Source organism: Leptodactylus fuscus, chromosome 11 (assembly GCF_031893055.1).
Source record: "Leptodactylus fuscus isolate aLepFus1 chromosome 11, aLepFus1.hap2, whole genome shotgun sequence".
NCBI classification, from domain to species: Eukaryota; Metazoa; Chordata; class Amphibia; order Anura; family Leptodactylidae; genus Leptodactylus; species Leptodactylus fuscus.
The window spans coordinates 74,383,236-74,399,089 of record NC_134275.1 but is presented as its reverse complement, the minus strand read 5'-3'; the positions used below and the strand labels follow the sequence as shown (position 1 = coordinate 74,399,089).

At 44.4% G+C, this 15,854-nt stretch overlaps 1 protein-coding gene across 4 annotated transcripts in view; it reads right to left on the bottom strand.

The window, feature by feature from the left end:
- Positions 1 to 516: 516 nt before the first annotated feature.
- FGF13 (fibroblast growth factor 13) overlaps positions 517 to 15,854 on the bottom strand; it is a 324,403-nt gene continuing 309,065 nt past the window's right edge. For 2 of the 4 annotated variants that reach the window (XM_075259704.1, XM_075259703.1), the window contains 2 exons: positions 3,206 to 3,404; positions 517 to 2,139 (listed from right to left, as the gene is read on the bottom strand). In XM_075259704.1, coding sequence (XP_075115805.1) covers positions 2,003 to 2,139; positions 3,206 to 3,404 — 336 coding nt within the window. In that variant the 3' untranslated portion in view covers positions 517 to 2,002. The remainder of the gene's footprint in view (positions 2,140 to 3,205; positions 3,405 to 15,854) is intronic. The other 2 variants (XM_075259701.1, XM_075259702.1) reach the window with 1 other exon arrangement.

Sequence of the window (15,854 nt, the reverse complement as noted above, 5' to 3'; positions counted from 1 at the left end):
AATAGCTGCCTACAGATTGGTGTCTGATCTGGCTAGTCTGATATAGTTGCTTTCCTTTTGAAGAAGAGCCAATGTTCATTATTTTCCCCATGGAGCATGGCCATCTTTATACACCAGCTGGATCTCTTCAATGAGAACAAGTAGCTTTCCCCATCCTAAAGATTCCTGGATAATAATAGGAAACCATTTTCCAAATATGACCCTTTAATTCCCTATGAAATTGGCCTTATCCTAAGATACTATAAGACGATTATATTGAATTCTCCAGTGGAACCAGTGCCCGGGATGAGCGATTACAACCTGTGTCCAGCACTGCAGGATATACTGTGCTATATCACTAAAAGGACATTACCAATACATCTCAAGAATTATAGAACTGTCATTTATAATGGAAATTCAATGAAGAAAACCCATTATACCTAACCATACCGTATGCAACCGATTCATTGTATTTACCCAACGTTCTCCAATGTTTGACTTTAATTACTCTTACTGTGCACAGCAAACACCAAAGAATAAGCCAGACGTATTTAGCGGAAGGGAACATATTTATTTTACAAGTGCACAATCTGCTTCAACGTAAACAGGGTCCTATTAAAAATAAAATACATGGTATCATTCAACTTGAAAGAAAAGATCATGACTGAACATGTAAACAGTAATAATGCATAGCCTGCTGTCAATTTAGAATTATATGTTGATATTGGGTTATTAAATTTAAAAAAAAAAAAGAAAAAATATATAGATTTTTTTTTTTTGGAAATAATACATTTAATTCAAACTGATGACTTCAGTGCATTTTTGTGTATACAACAAATCAATAACGTGTCCAAAATTGGAAACATTTCTGGAGAGAGAAGAAAACAAAAAAACCTGAACGTTATCTAATGCAGAAAATCAAACATCATGCACCTTGACTCCGATCCTTGTTCTGTCCATGCAACGGATTTATTACCTATTTGGAAAACTATATATCTTCAACATTTGGATTAAATAGCAGGCACAGATACCTGTTTTGCAGACACAGCCTGTCCAAAATGTCTCCTTATCTACGATACTTACATATGCCATACGTTGAGGGGGGAAAAAAAAAAAGAAAAGAAAAAGGACACTTACAAATAAGACATTTCTTATAAAAATTGTCACCTTAATTCCACAGGTTTTTTGTTAGAAAAGAAGCCACGACATTTATAGAACATCATACACAAAAATGGAATTAAGAGAAAATTACGTAGGTGGATGGTAGACTCTGTAATGTTAGATTCTACTTGCCTGGGGTTGACGATACGTTGGTGTGTCTACGTGAATGGGGTAACACTAGAACCAGGATACTACAAAGATACTGTATATAAAAAAATGGTTTAGCATGTTATAAGTTACAGGAACACTGTTTACTTGAGCCTGAGGGGGTCACCTCAGAGTTGACCTGATTTTGGCAATGAGACCCAGCTTTAAGGAACCGGACCAGTTCGGGAAGCTGTGTTCAGAAATCAAAGTGTTGCACTTCTCCAAATGAATACATGTATCAAGCTTATATATAAAACTGTAAGCTAATAAACAACAAGTTTTAGGTTTTGTACGCTTGCCCCCTATAAAACATATAAGCAGTAAAATTTTCTTTAAAGAGCAAAAGTGGTCTTTTATTCTTGATTGGAAAGCAAAAATTCTTATTAGCATTCAGTTCTGTGAAGTGTTTCTCTTTCCACAAAGCATATGTGATATAACCAGAGAGCAGCGTATGTCCTCTCATTGGCTTATTCCACTGTATGTTTTGCTGGCTATTCCGGTGCCTTCTGAGATGCAAAAAGCACATTCTAAAATGGTGGAATCCATTGAAAAACCAGGAGATCTAATAGTTGACATGAATGACCTATGCAAGTTCAGTGCTTGTCCTGAAAAAATTGAATATTTGGATGAAAGACTGCTAGTAAGAATTCAACAGCATCCAGAGGTAAGGTTCCATTACTGTGTGTACCGTAGCCATTATCTTGCCTGCAGCTGGCTACGTTGACTCGTTCTGACTCATAGATTTACCACCATTTAGTACTCCTGATACACTTCTACTTTTGGTTGGTGTGCCACTTCCAGATCTGGAAAATTCTGTGAGATCATGAAGAGAAGGTTCTTTGTACATTGCCACTGAAACGAAAAATAAAACATAAAAAATTGTTGAGTAAACTACGTAAAGCGTAAGCTCAGTAACAAATAACATGACAACAGATTTATCATGTGACGTAACATGACGGTCAAAGAGAGACATGTCCATATTTAGCTTCATGGCTTGAGATTTCCCAAGATGAGTAGCATGCGATGACCATCTTTGAAAAAAAATTATGTGTATTGGTCAGTTGGACTGGAATATATTTCTCCAATGCTGGTTATCTCATTTGACTCATCTCGGGACACAAAGGTAAGAAAAGATGCATGTGTTGGTCTGCAATAGGATCTGCACACAAAAGAATTTCACAATAAGATGCAATAAAATGGGTTGTGAAGGTAGAAATAACTTTAAGGCTAAGGCTCCACTTTGTGGAAACGCAACTTCTTTTGTTGCCCGTTTTGTTGCAGTTTTTTGAGCCAAAGTGGATTGAGCAGAAGGGAGAAGTATAAGAACTTCTTATAGAGTTCCCATTCCTTTGGTAGCCATTCTTGGCTTTGGCTCAAAAAACCGCAACACATTCTTTATCATTTATTGTTTCATTATCTGAATGCCTTGTAGGGTTGAGCCGATCTTGAGATTTCAGGATTGATTTTAAAATCCGATTTTTGATCATTTTCCAGCCGATCCCGATCGTGAAATTTGCTCGATCACCGATCGGGATCCAATCTTTTTTGAACCGATCGCTCAACCCTAGTCAATGCTTCTCTATGGGAAAAGTCACTTTTTGGGTTGAGCCATTCTTGAGATTTCAAAATCCGATTTCTGATCATTTTCCAGCCGAACCCGATTACGATCATGAAATTTGCTCGATTGCCGATCGGGATCTGATCGCTCAACCCTAATGCCAAGCCCTTAGGGACACATGAATTAAATTCTTCTTTCTATCTTCTGCAGGGTGAAGGAGGTCATGTTTATTTAATAGTAAGGAATTTTTTTTTCTTTTTTTTTAATTGTCTTATGCCTAAAACTCAATAAAAACAATGTAGAAATATTATATTTGCCATGTAACATTATTCGATGAAATGTAACGCACTATTATTGTACCTTTTAGAGGTTTTGGCAGAAAATGTGCTGCAGGCTTGTTTTTCTTTACATGGTTTCCTTTCATAATTTCACCCTCCTTGTTGAGACCCAAAAACCAGCTCCTTCCTGACTGCTGCTGTCTGTAGATCATTGAAGAGTATGTCACATAATAGTTCTCAAAAACCGACTCTTTGAATTTGCATTCAGGTGTAAAATGTTCCTGTAAAAAAAAGGATATATCTTGAATAATTCAGCCAGTAAAGTATAATAAGGCAGCATAGACCCTTATAACGGCACATTATGAGGACAATGAGGATCTATTTTTACATAAAGAGTAATTGCAAAGGAATATTAAATAAGAGACATGATACATTATTAATTTGTGAAAGATCATTCACAATGTTGGATTTTTTTTCATTGTTCTTGCATAGAAGTGCTGAAATAATATCCAGATAAGGCTGAATTATATGGCGGGTAAGTGGGGCGTTTGCTCAGGATCATCCTCCGCCCACTTTGTTACATTTGTTTCAGATTTTTCTGGAATTCTTGAAAAGATTTAAGGAATGTTTTCATTAACAGGGCAATCTTTAACTTGACATTTAACCCATTGGATGGATTGCTACAGCACACTTTAACCTTTTTTGTGATATTACACAGCGGATTCAAGTTAAAGTGTAAGTAAACTTTTTTTTCTCATAATTCAACAGATCAGGTGAAGATACAAACTTTGCATTATACTTTATATAAGAAACATGCCTGTCATTTGACTGGTATACTCTAATTGCATCAACATTACAAGGGTTTATATCTTTGGAATGGCTGAACAGATTTGGATAGCCAAAATTGTATCAGAAGATATATGTCATTGGGTTTTTCCCACCCAGTGACTGGTCTTCTTTAAAGAAAAGACTGGGTATATATAACTCCAACATGCTGAACCTTGTTTCCCTTACCAGGCGACATTTCAGATTTTTCTGACATCATTTGGATCAGGCAAGAACTAACCAATCTTAATATTAAGCATACATTATTCACATATTACATGATACTGTTACTTGGAAGGTGGCACCTATTATTTTTGTCAACCAGGGTCCTCCAGCAACCATTTGACCCTTAGTCATTGTCATAGAATATTAAGAAATGTGATAATCCTACACATTCTTAGAAATGTTATATATATATATATATATATATATATATATATATATATATATATATACACACATAAATCATGTTTGCAGTCCCCAGTAAAGCAACAGGAATGTAATGTTGTCATTTAAAAGGGTTGTCCAATCTAAAGGATCCTATCTATACTGGTTGTTTATGTAAACTGAAGATTTCTACTAAATATATTGCTTTAGAAATGCTGCTTTGTTTGCCTGCTATGTAAACTTATTCCTCCCATTGTTAACACAGCGTTACTATAACCACAGACCTGTGAGATAGTGACATCACTCACTGCTCTTGCCAGCAGGACAATCCGTTCAGCTAATTGCAGTTTGCTGAACTGATTGTCTATTATATTTCTATATAAGTGCATAGATAACATGGAGTCTGTTCTCTACAAGTTGTGCATATTATCTGATCTGCATAAGTATTGTGATATTTCATAGTGTCCCATTCAGCAAGGGGGGGGAGAAATACAGGAAGTGAGAAGAAGAGACTGCAGGAAGACCTGCTGAAACAATAACATGGGAGAACCCATTAAGTGGTATCCACAAATGGCAGTGATAGTGAAAAATAGTAGCAGCTTAAAGGCAACTGTAGCTTCTTGTGCCAGTTTCTTCCTGGTTTTGGATATACATCTATCTTTTTTTTATTTATATATCATGGGTTTTTTTTGTTTTTTTAGAACCATAGAGGTTGTAGTAATAGTAGTATCTACAGTATTAGACTGTAGAATGGGCTCAGTTGCAAAATCTGTAAAGACCCCTCACTTACTATGTGATATTGGTGTCTTGTTATGACAAAGGACCCAAAAACTGCCATCCCCACCCCCCGCACCATATAGCCGCACCCACGGTAAGTAGTGTAAAGAGTAGAGATGAGCGAACAGTGTTCTATCGAACACATGTTCGATCGGATATCAGGGTGTTCGCTATGTTCGAATCGAATCGAACACCGCGTGGTAAAGTGCGCCAAAATTCGATTCCCCTCCCACCTTCCCTGGCGCCTTTTTTGCACCAATAACAGTGCAGGGGAGGTGGGACAGGAACTACGACACCGGGGGCATTGAAAAAAATTGGAAAAAGTCATTGGCTGCCGAAATCAGGTGACCTCCATTTTAGACGAATAGTGGATTTCAAATCCGGGTCATATGAGAATGTGAACTTTGTGACTATGAGACAGGGATAGCTGTACAGGCAGGGATAGCTAGGGATAACCTTTATTTAGGGGGGAATGTTATTAAAAATAACTTTTTGGGGCTCTATCGGGTGTGTAATTGTGATTTTTGTGAGATAAACTTTTTCCCATAGGGATGCATTGGCCAGCGCTGATTGGCCAGAGTACGGAACTCGACCAATCAGCGCTGGCTCTGCTGGAGGAGGCGGAGTCTAAGATCGCTCCACACCAGTCTCCATTCAGGTCCGACCTTAGACTCCGCCTCCTCCAGCAGAGCCAGCGCTGATTGGCCGAATTCCGTACTCTGGCCAATCAGCACTGGCTAATGCATTGTATTGGCGTGATGAATCAGTGCTGAATGTGTGTGCTTAGCACACACATTCAGCTCTACTTCATCGGGCTAATAGAATGCATTGGTCAATCAGCGCTGGCCAATGCATTCTATTAGCGTGAACTGAGTTTGCACAGGGGTTCTAGTGCACCCTCGGCTCTGCTACATCAGATTGCTACATCTGATGTAGCAGTGCCGAGTGTGCATCAGATGTGTAGTTGAGCAAAACTGACTCAGCACTGCTAAGTCTCTGCATTCGCATAGGAATGCATTGGCCAGCCTTCGGCCAATCAGCGCTGGCTCTGCCGGAGGAGGCGGAGTCTAAGGTCGGACCTGAATGGAGACTGGTGTGGAGCGATCTTAGACTCCGCCTCCTCCAGCAGAGCCAGCGCTTATTGGTCGAGTTCCGTACTCTGGCCAATCAGCACTGGCCAATGCATTTCTATGGGGAAAAGTTAGCTTGCGAAAATCGCAAACTGACAGGGAATTCCATGAAATAAAGTGACTTTTATGCCCCCAGACATGCTTCCCCTGCTGTCCCAGTGTCATTCCAGGGTGTTGGTATCATTTCCTGGGGTGTCATAGTGGACTTGGTGACCCTCCAGACACGAATTTGGGTTTCCCCCTTAACGAGTATATGTTCCCCATAGACTATAATGGGGTTCGAAACCCATTCGAACACTCGAACAGTGAGCGGCTGTTCGAATCGAATTTTGAACCTCGAACATTTTAGTGTTCGCTCATCTCTAGTAAAGAGAGATCTGCTTGGCAATGGTTAACAACATAGAAAGTAATTGCTTATATTGTAATTTATAGGGAATATGCAGAAGATTGTAACATTTTATCAATGCTAATTTTAAATTAATATTGTATACTAAAGTAATATGTAATAAATCTGTAAAATAGATGCCAAAGTTGGTACTTCATCTAGATCTTCCTCTCTCTCCCTCCTTTCATTTCATATCATATATATCAGCTGTCAGTGGGAAATATGCAATAAATTACCTCTTTTTATACCGTAAATGGGCAACTACAACATCCAGCTCAAGCGCTACTGGGCAAAATTAAGATATCTCAAGAGGAACCAGCAGTGAAAACTGCGTGGGCTGAAACAGAGAGGAAAACACACTAAACCCTTCTGAATATTTATTTTGACGCTGAGGCTTCTAACAGCGAGAGGCTCGTAGTGTTGAAATCTCGACCACGGCGCTAGTCATGGCACGTAAACCTCTAATCAGACACTACCCAGGTCTGCGCCATGTGCTTTCCATTAACGTTAGCAGGAAATCCCTTCCTTTGTAGTGTTCTATCAGACATCTCCTACAAGCCAAGGCTTTGTGTTCATGCCATGCACTGCGGGAGTAAGCTGAAGGGAATACTTGGAAAAAATCAGCAATTTATGAATTGTTACCGACAGAAATATACTGTATGGCGCAGCTTTGTAATGGCATTATGTAATTCGGCTTTGTAGTTTTTCTGTTTTTAATGAATGGTCTCACTATTGTAATTGTACACAATGGCGTATGTTCTAGATGTTCTACACTCAGCACAAAATAGAAAAATAGAACATTTATTTTCATTTAAAAAGCTATATTTATGATGACGATCAAGGGGTTATCATAGAGAAGATGATAAATATTCACAGATAATGTAAAATTAGGCTTTAAGTAATGATAGATAGATAGATAGATAGATAGATAGATAGATGATAGATAGATAGATAGATAGATAGATAGATAGATAGATAGATAGTAGATAGATAGATAGATAGATAGACAGATGAATAGATAGATAGATAGATAGATAGATAGATAGATAGATAGATAGATACAATGATAGATAGGTGATAGATAGAGATAGATAGATAGATAGATAGATAGATAGATAGATAGATAGATAGATAGATAGATAGATAGATAGACATGTAGATAGATAGATAGATAGATAGATAGATAGATAGATAGATAGATAGATAGGAGAGATAGATAGATAGATAGATAGATAGATAGATAGATAGATAGATAGATAGATAGGAGATAGATAGATAGATAGATAGATAGATAGATAGATAGAGATAGATAGAGAGATAGGAGATAGGTAGATAGGAGATAGATAGATAGATAGATAGATAGATAGATAGATAGATAGATAGATAGATAATAGATAGATAGAATAGATAGAATTCTAGAGAAAGTACCGAAGTACTGACACTACTGTGCATAAGTAAGGACTGTAGTAGATAGCGAGGCAGAAGAAAATGCTCCGGCTGAGGAGTGAGGTTTTATTTTTTCTGAAATTTTAGGTTAGAGAATAGAGATGAGCGAACAGTGTTCTATCGAACTCATGTTCGATCGGATATTAGGCTGTTCGGCATGTTCGAATCGAATCGAACACCGCGTGGTAAAGTGCGCCATTACTCGATTCCCCTCCCACCTTCCCTGGCGCCTTTTTTGCTCCAATAACAGCGCAGGGTAGGTGGGACAGGAACTACGACACCGGTGACGTTGAAAAAAGTAGGCAAAACCCATTGGCTGCCGAAAACATGTGACCTCTAATTTAAAAGAACAGCGCCGCCCAGCTTCGCGTCATTCTGAGCTTGCAATTCACCGAGGACGGAGGTTTCCGTCCAGCTAGCTAGGGCTTAGATTCTGGGTAGGCAGGGACAGGCTAGGATAGGAAGGAGAAGACAACCAACAGCTCTTATAAGAGCTAAATTCCAGGGAGAAGCTTGTCAGTGTAACGTGGCACTGACGGGCTCAATCGCCGCAACCCAGCTTTCCCAGGATCCTGAATGGAATACACTGTCAGTGTATTCCCGTATACCCGATATATACCCCGATACCCGTTCCAACGGTGTGCCCCCCCACCTTCACCCCAGAAATACCCTGCAAGTCCCCTAGCAATAGAATTGGGGCTATATACACCCACAATTTTTACTACTGGTATACAGTGCCATTGTCTGACTGGGAATTCAAAGAATATATTGGGAATACAAATACCCTCATTTCTTGCTACTGCCATATAGTGCCAGTTTCTGACTGGTAATTCAAAGAATATATTGGGGTTACGTGCACCCACAATTTTTACTACTGGTATACAGTGCCATTGTCTGACTGGGAATTCAAAGAGTATATTGGGAATACAAATACCCTCATTTCTTGCTACTGCCATATAGTGCCAGTTTCTGACTGGGAATTCAAAGAATATATTGGGGTTACGTGCACCCACAATTTTTACTACTGGTATACAGTGCCATTGTCTGACTGGGAATTCAAAGAATATATTGGGGTTATAAATACCCTCATTTCTTGCTACTGCCATATAGTGCCAGTTTCTGACTGGTAATTCAAAGAATATATTGGGGTTACGTGCACCCACAATTTTTACTACTGGTATACAGTGCCATTGTCTGACTGGGAATTCAAAGAATATATTGGGGTTATAAATACCCTCATTTCTTGCTACTGCCATATAGTGCCAGTTTCTGACTGGTAATTCAAAGAATATATTGGGGTTACGTGCACCCACAATTTTTACTACTGGTATACAGTGCCATTGTCTGACTGGGAATTCAAAGAGTATATTGGGAATACAAATACCCTCATTTCTTGCTACTGCCATATAGTGCCAGTTTCTGACTGGTAATTCAAAGAATATATTGGGGTTACGTGCACCCACAATTTTTACTACTGGTATACAGTGCCATTGTCTGACTGGGAATTCAAAGAATATATTGGGGTTATAAATACCCTCATTTCTTGCTACTGCCATATAGTGCCAGTTTCTGACTGGTAATTCAAAGAATATATTGGGGTTACGTGCACCCACAATTTTTACTACTGGTATACAGTGCCATTGTCTGACTGGGAATTCAAAGAGTATATTGGGAATACAAATACCCTCATTTCTTGCTACTGCCATATAGTGCCAGTGTCTGACTGGGAATTCAAAGAATATATTGGGGTTACGTGCACCCACAATTTTTACTACTGGTATACAGTGCCATTGTCTGACTGGGAATTCAAAGAGTATATTGGGAATACAAATACCCTCATTTCTTGCTACTGCCATATAGTGCCAGTGTCTGACTGGGAATTCAAAGAATATATTGGGGTTACGTGCACCCACAATTTTTACTACTGGTATACAGTGCCAATTTCTAACTAGGAATTCAAAATGCGCAAGGCTCCCGGAAAGGGACGTGGACGAGGCCGTGGGCGAGGTCGGGGGAATGGTTCTGGGGAGCAAGGTAGCAGTGAAGCCACAGGGCGTCCCGTGCCTACTCCTGTGGGGCAGCAAGCATTGCGCCACTCCACAGTGCCAGGGTTGCTTGCCACATTAACTAAACTGCAGGGTACAAACCTTAGTAGGCCCGAGAACCAGGAACAGGTCTTGCAATGGCTGTCAGAGAACGCTTACAGCACATTGTCCAGCAGCCAGTCAGACTCTGCCTCCTCTCCTCCTATTACCCAACAGTCTTGTCTTCCTTCCTCCCAAAATTCCGAAGCTTTACAGAACAATAACCCAAACTGTCCCTGCTCCCCAGAGCTGTTCTCCGCTCCTTTCATTGTCCCTCAACCTGCCTCTCCACGTCACGATTCCACGAACCTAACAGAGGAGCATCTGTGTCCAGATGCTCAAACACTAGAGTCTCCTCCATCTCCGTTCGATTTGGTGGTGGATGACCAGCAACCCACCCTCATCGACGATGATGTGACGCAGTTGCCGTCAGGGCATCCAGTTGACTGGCGCATTGTGCGGGAGGAGGAGATGAGACAGGAGTTGGAAGAGGAAGTGGTGGATGATGAGGACACTGACCCGACCTGGACAGGGGGGATGTCAAGCGGGGAAAGTAGTGTGGATGTTGAGGCAGGTGCAGCACCAAAAAGGGTAGCTAGAGGCAGAGGCAGAGGTCAGCAGCTTAGGCGAAGCCAGGCCACACCCGGAATCTCCCAAGATGTTCCAGTTCGTACCCAGCCCCGAAAAACTCCCACCTCGAGGGCACGTTTCTCGAAGGTGTGGAGTTTTTTCAAGGAATGCGCCGAGGACAGATATAGTGTTGTCTGCACAATTTGCCTCTCGAAATTGATTAGGGGCTCTGAGAAGAGCAACCTGTCCACCACTTCAATGCGCCGTCATTTGGAATCCAAGCACTGGAATCAGTGGCAGGCAGCAACGGCAGGACAAAGGCCGCCTGCCGTTCACGCCACTGCCACTGCCTCTGCCTCTGCCACTGCCACTGCTGACTGTGCTGGCGATGCACTCCAGAGGACGAGCCAGGACACCACTTCATCTGCCTCCGCCACTTTGTTGACTTCTACCTCATCCTCCCCTGGTCCTGTCTTATCTCCTTCTCCTGCACCATCAAAGGCACCATCAGGCGTTTCTTTACAACAACCCACCATCTCTCAGACATTGGAGCGGCGGCAGAAATACACTGCTAACCACCCACACGCGCAAGCCTTGAACGCCAACATCGCTAAACTGCTGGCCCAGGAGATGTTGGCGTTCCGGCTTGTTGAAACTCCCGCCTTCCTGGACCTGATGGCAACTGCGGCACCTCGCTATGCCGTCCCTAGCCGTCACTACTTCTCCCGGTGTGCCGTCCCCGCCTTGCACCAGCACGTGTCACTCAACATCAGGCGGGCCCTTAGTTCCGCGCTTTGCACAAAGGTCCACTTGACCACCGACGCGTGGACAAGTGCATGCGGACAGGGACGCTACATTTCACTGACGGCACACTGGGTGAATGTAGTTGAGGCTGGGACTGCTTCCCAAACTGGCCCGGTGTACCTCGTCTCCCCGCCTAACATTCCTGGCAGGGACACGAGAAGAACACCCCCCTCCTCCTCCTCCTCTACCGCCTCCTCCTCCGCCACCGCCTCCTCCTCCGCCACCGCCTCCTCCTCCGCTGTTAGATTGACCCCAGCTATGAGTTGGAAACGTTGCAGCACTGGCGTTGGTAGACGTCAGCAGGCTGTGCTGAAGCTGATCAGCTTGGGGGACAGACAGCACACTGCCTCCGAGGTGAGGGATGCCCTCCTCGATGAGACGGCAATATGGTTTGAGCCGCTGCACCTGGGCCCAGGCATGGTCGTTTGTGATAACGGCCGGAACCTGGTAGCAGCTCTGGAGCTTGCCGGACTCCAACATGTTCCATGCCTGGCCCACGTCTTCAACCTAGTGGTGCAACGTTTCCTAAAGAGCTACCCCAATGTTCCAGAGCTACTGGTGAAAGTGCGGCGCATGTGCGCCCACTTTCGCAAGTCGACAGTAGCCGCTGCTAGCTTAAAATCTCTCCAGCAACGCCTGCATGTGCCACAACACCGGCTTTTGTGCGACGTCCCCACACGCTGGAACTCAACGTTTCAGATGTTGAATAGAGTGGTTGAGCAGCAGAGACCTTTGATGGAATACCAGCTACAAAACCCTAGGGTGCCACAAAGTCAGCTGCCTCAGTTTCACATCCATGAGTGGCCATGGATGAGAGACCTTTGTGACATCCTACGGGTCTTTGAGGAGTCCACAAGGAGGGTGAGCTCTGAGGATGCGATGGTGAGCCTTACAATCCCGCTCTTGTGTGTTCTGAGAGAATCCCTGATTGACATCAGGGATAACTCAGATCACACAGAGGAGTTAGGGATAGCATCCGATCCGTCACAGCTGGAGAGTAGGTCCACACATCTGTCCGCTTCACTGCGTTTAATGGAGGAGGAGGAGGAGGAGGAGGAGGAAGAAGAGTTGTCCGATGATGTGATGGTGATACAGGAGGCTTCCGGGCAACTTCGAATCGTCCCATTGTTGCAGCGCGGATGGGTAGACATGGAGGATGAGGAGGAAATGGAGATTGAACTTTCCGGTGGGGCCAGAGGAGTCATGCCAACTAACACTGTGGCAGACATGGCTGAGTTCATGTTGGGGTGCTTTACAACCGACAAGCGTATTGTCAAAATCATGGAGGACAACCAGTACTGGATCTTTGCTATCCTTGACCCCCGGTATAAAAACAACATCTCGTCTTTTATTCCGGTAGAGGGGAGGGCCAATCGCATCAATGCTTGCCACAGGCAATTGGTGCAGAATATGATGGAGATGTTTCCAGCATGTGACAGTGGCGGCAGGGAGGGCAGTTCCTCCAGTAGGCAACCAAGTTCTCACCGGTCCACACAAACGAGGGGCACACTGTCTAAGGTCTGGGACACCTTGATGGCACCCCCTCGCCAAAGTGCCGCCACGGAGGGTCCTAGTGTCACCAGGCGTGAGAAGTATAGGCGCATGTTGCGGGAATACCTTTCCGACCACAGCCCTGTCCTCTCCGACCCCTCTGCGCCCTACACGTATTGGGTGTCGAAGTTGGACCTGTGGCTTGAACTTGCCCTATATGCCTTGGAGGTGCTGTCCTGTCCTGCCGCCAGCGTCCTATCTGAGAGGGTGTTCAGTGCAGCCGGTGGCATCATCACTGACAAGCGCACCCGTCTGTCAGCTGAGAGTGCCGACCGGCTCACTTTGATAAAAATGAACCACCACTGGATAGAGCCTTCATTTTTGTGCCCACCTGTGTAAAGCACCCCAACATGAAACTCCATGTCTGTACTCAACCTCTCCAATTCCTCCGCATCCTCATACTCATCCACCATAAGCGTTGCACAATTCTGCTAATACTAGGCTCCCTCCAACATGATTTCCCCCAACTCTGCTGGTTAGAGGCTCCCTCCACCCTGATTTCCACCAACTCTGCTGGTTAGAGGCTCCCTCCACCCTGCTTTCCCACAACTCTGCTGGTTAGAGGCTCCTTCCACCATGAATTTGCCCAAACTGGGCTGTTTAGAGGCTCCCTCCACCATGAATTGGTCCAAACTGGGCTGGTTAGAGGCTCCCTCCACCATGAATTGGTCCAAACTGGGGTGGTTAGAGGCTCCCTCCACCATTAATTGGTCCAAACTGGGCTGGTTAGAGGCTCCCTCCACCATGAATTGGTCCAAACTGGGCTGGTTAGAGGCTCCCTCCACCATGAATTGGTCCAAACTGGGGTGGTTAGAGGCTCCCTCCACCATTAATTGGTCCAAACTGGGCTGGTTAGAGGCTCCCTCCACCATTAATTGGTCCAAACTGGGCTGGTTAGAGGCTCCCTCCACCATGAATTTGCCCAAACTGGGCTGTTTAGAGGCTCCCTCCACCATTAATTGGTCCAAACTGGGCTGGTTAGAGGCTCCCTCCACAATTAATTGGTCCAAACTGGGCTAATTAGAGGCTCCCTCCACCATGAATTGGTCCAAACTGGGTTTTTTAGAGGCTCCCTCCACCATGAATTTGCCCAAACTGGGCTGTTTAGAGGCTCCCTCCACCATGAATTGGTCCAAACTGGGCTGGTTAGAGGCTCCCTCCACCATGAATTTCCCAAAACTTGGCTGTTTAGAGGCTCCCTCCACCATTAATTGGTCCAAACTGGGCTGGTTAGAGGCTCCCTCCACCATGAATTGGTCCAAACTGGGGTTTTTAGAGGCTCCCTCCACCATGAATTGGTCCAAACTTGGCTGTTTAGAGGCTCCCTCCACCATGAATTGGTCCAAACTGGGGTGGTTAGAGGCTCCCTCCACCATTAATTGGTCCAAACTGGGCTGGTTAGAGGCTCCCTCCACCATTAATTGGTCCAAACTGGGCTGGTTAGAGGCTCCCTCCACCATGAATTTGCCCAAACTGGGCTGTTTAGAGGCTCCCTCCACCATGAATTTGCCCAAACTGGGCTGGTTAGAGGCTCCCTCCACCATGAATTGGTCCAAACGGGTTTTTAGAGGCTCCCTTCACCATGAATTGGTCCAAACTTGGCTGTTTAGAGGCTCCCTCCACCATGAATTGGTCCAAACTGGGGTGGTTAGAGGCTCCCTCCACCATTAATTGGTCCAAACTGGGCTGGTTAGAGGCTCCCTCCACCATTAATTGGTCCAAACTGGGCTGGTTAGAGGCTCCCTCCACCATGAATTTGCCCAAACTGGGCTGTTTAGAGGCTCCCTCCACCATGAATTTGCCCAAACTGGGCTGGTTAGAGGCTCCCTCCACCATGAATTGGTCCAAACGGGTTTTTAGAGGCTCCCTTCACCATGAATTGGTCCAAACTTGGCTGTTTAGAGGCTCCCTCCACCATGAATTGGTCCAAACTGGGGTGGTTAGAGGCTCCCTCCACCATTAATTGGTCCAAACTGGGCTGGTTAGAGGCTCCCTCCACCATTAATTGGTCCAAACTGGGCTGGTTAGAGGCTCCCTCCACCATGAATTGGTCCAAACTGGGGTTTTTAGAGGCTCCCTCCACCATGAATTGGTCCAAACTGGGCTGGTTAGAGGCTCCCTCCACCATTAATTGGTCCAAACTGGGCTGGTTAGAGGCTCCCTCCACCATGAATTGGTCCAAACTGGGCTGGTTAGAGGCTCCCTCCACCATGAATTGGTCCAAACTGGGGTGGTTAGAGGCTCCCTCCACCATTAATTGGTCCAAACTGGGCTGGTTAGAGGCTCCCTCCACCATTAATTGGTCCAAACTGGGCTGGTTAGAGGCTCCCTCCACCATGAATTTGCCCAAACTGGGCTGTTTAGAGGCTCCCTCCACCATTAATTGGTCCAAACTGGGCTGGTTAGAGGCTCCCTCCACAATTAATTGGTCCAAACTGGGCTAATTAGAGGCTCCCTCCACCATGAATTGGTCCAAACTGGGTTTTTTAGAGGCTCCCTCCACCATGAATTTGCCCAAACTGGGCTGTTTAGAGGCTCCCTCCACCATGAATTGGTCCAAACTGGGCTGGTTAGAGGCTCCCTCCACCATGAATTTCCCAAAACTTGGCTGTTTAGAGGCTCCCTCCACCATTAATTGGTCCAAACTGGGCTGGTTAGAGGCTCCCTCCACCATGAATTGGTCCAAACTGGGCTGGTTAGAGGCTCCCTCCACCATTAATTGGTCCAAACTGGGCTGGTTAGAGGCTCCCTCCACCATGAATTTGCCCAAAC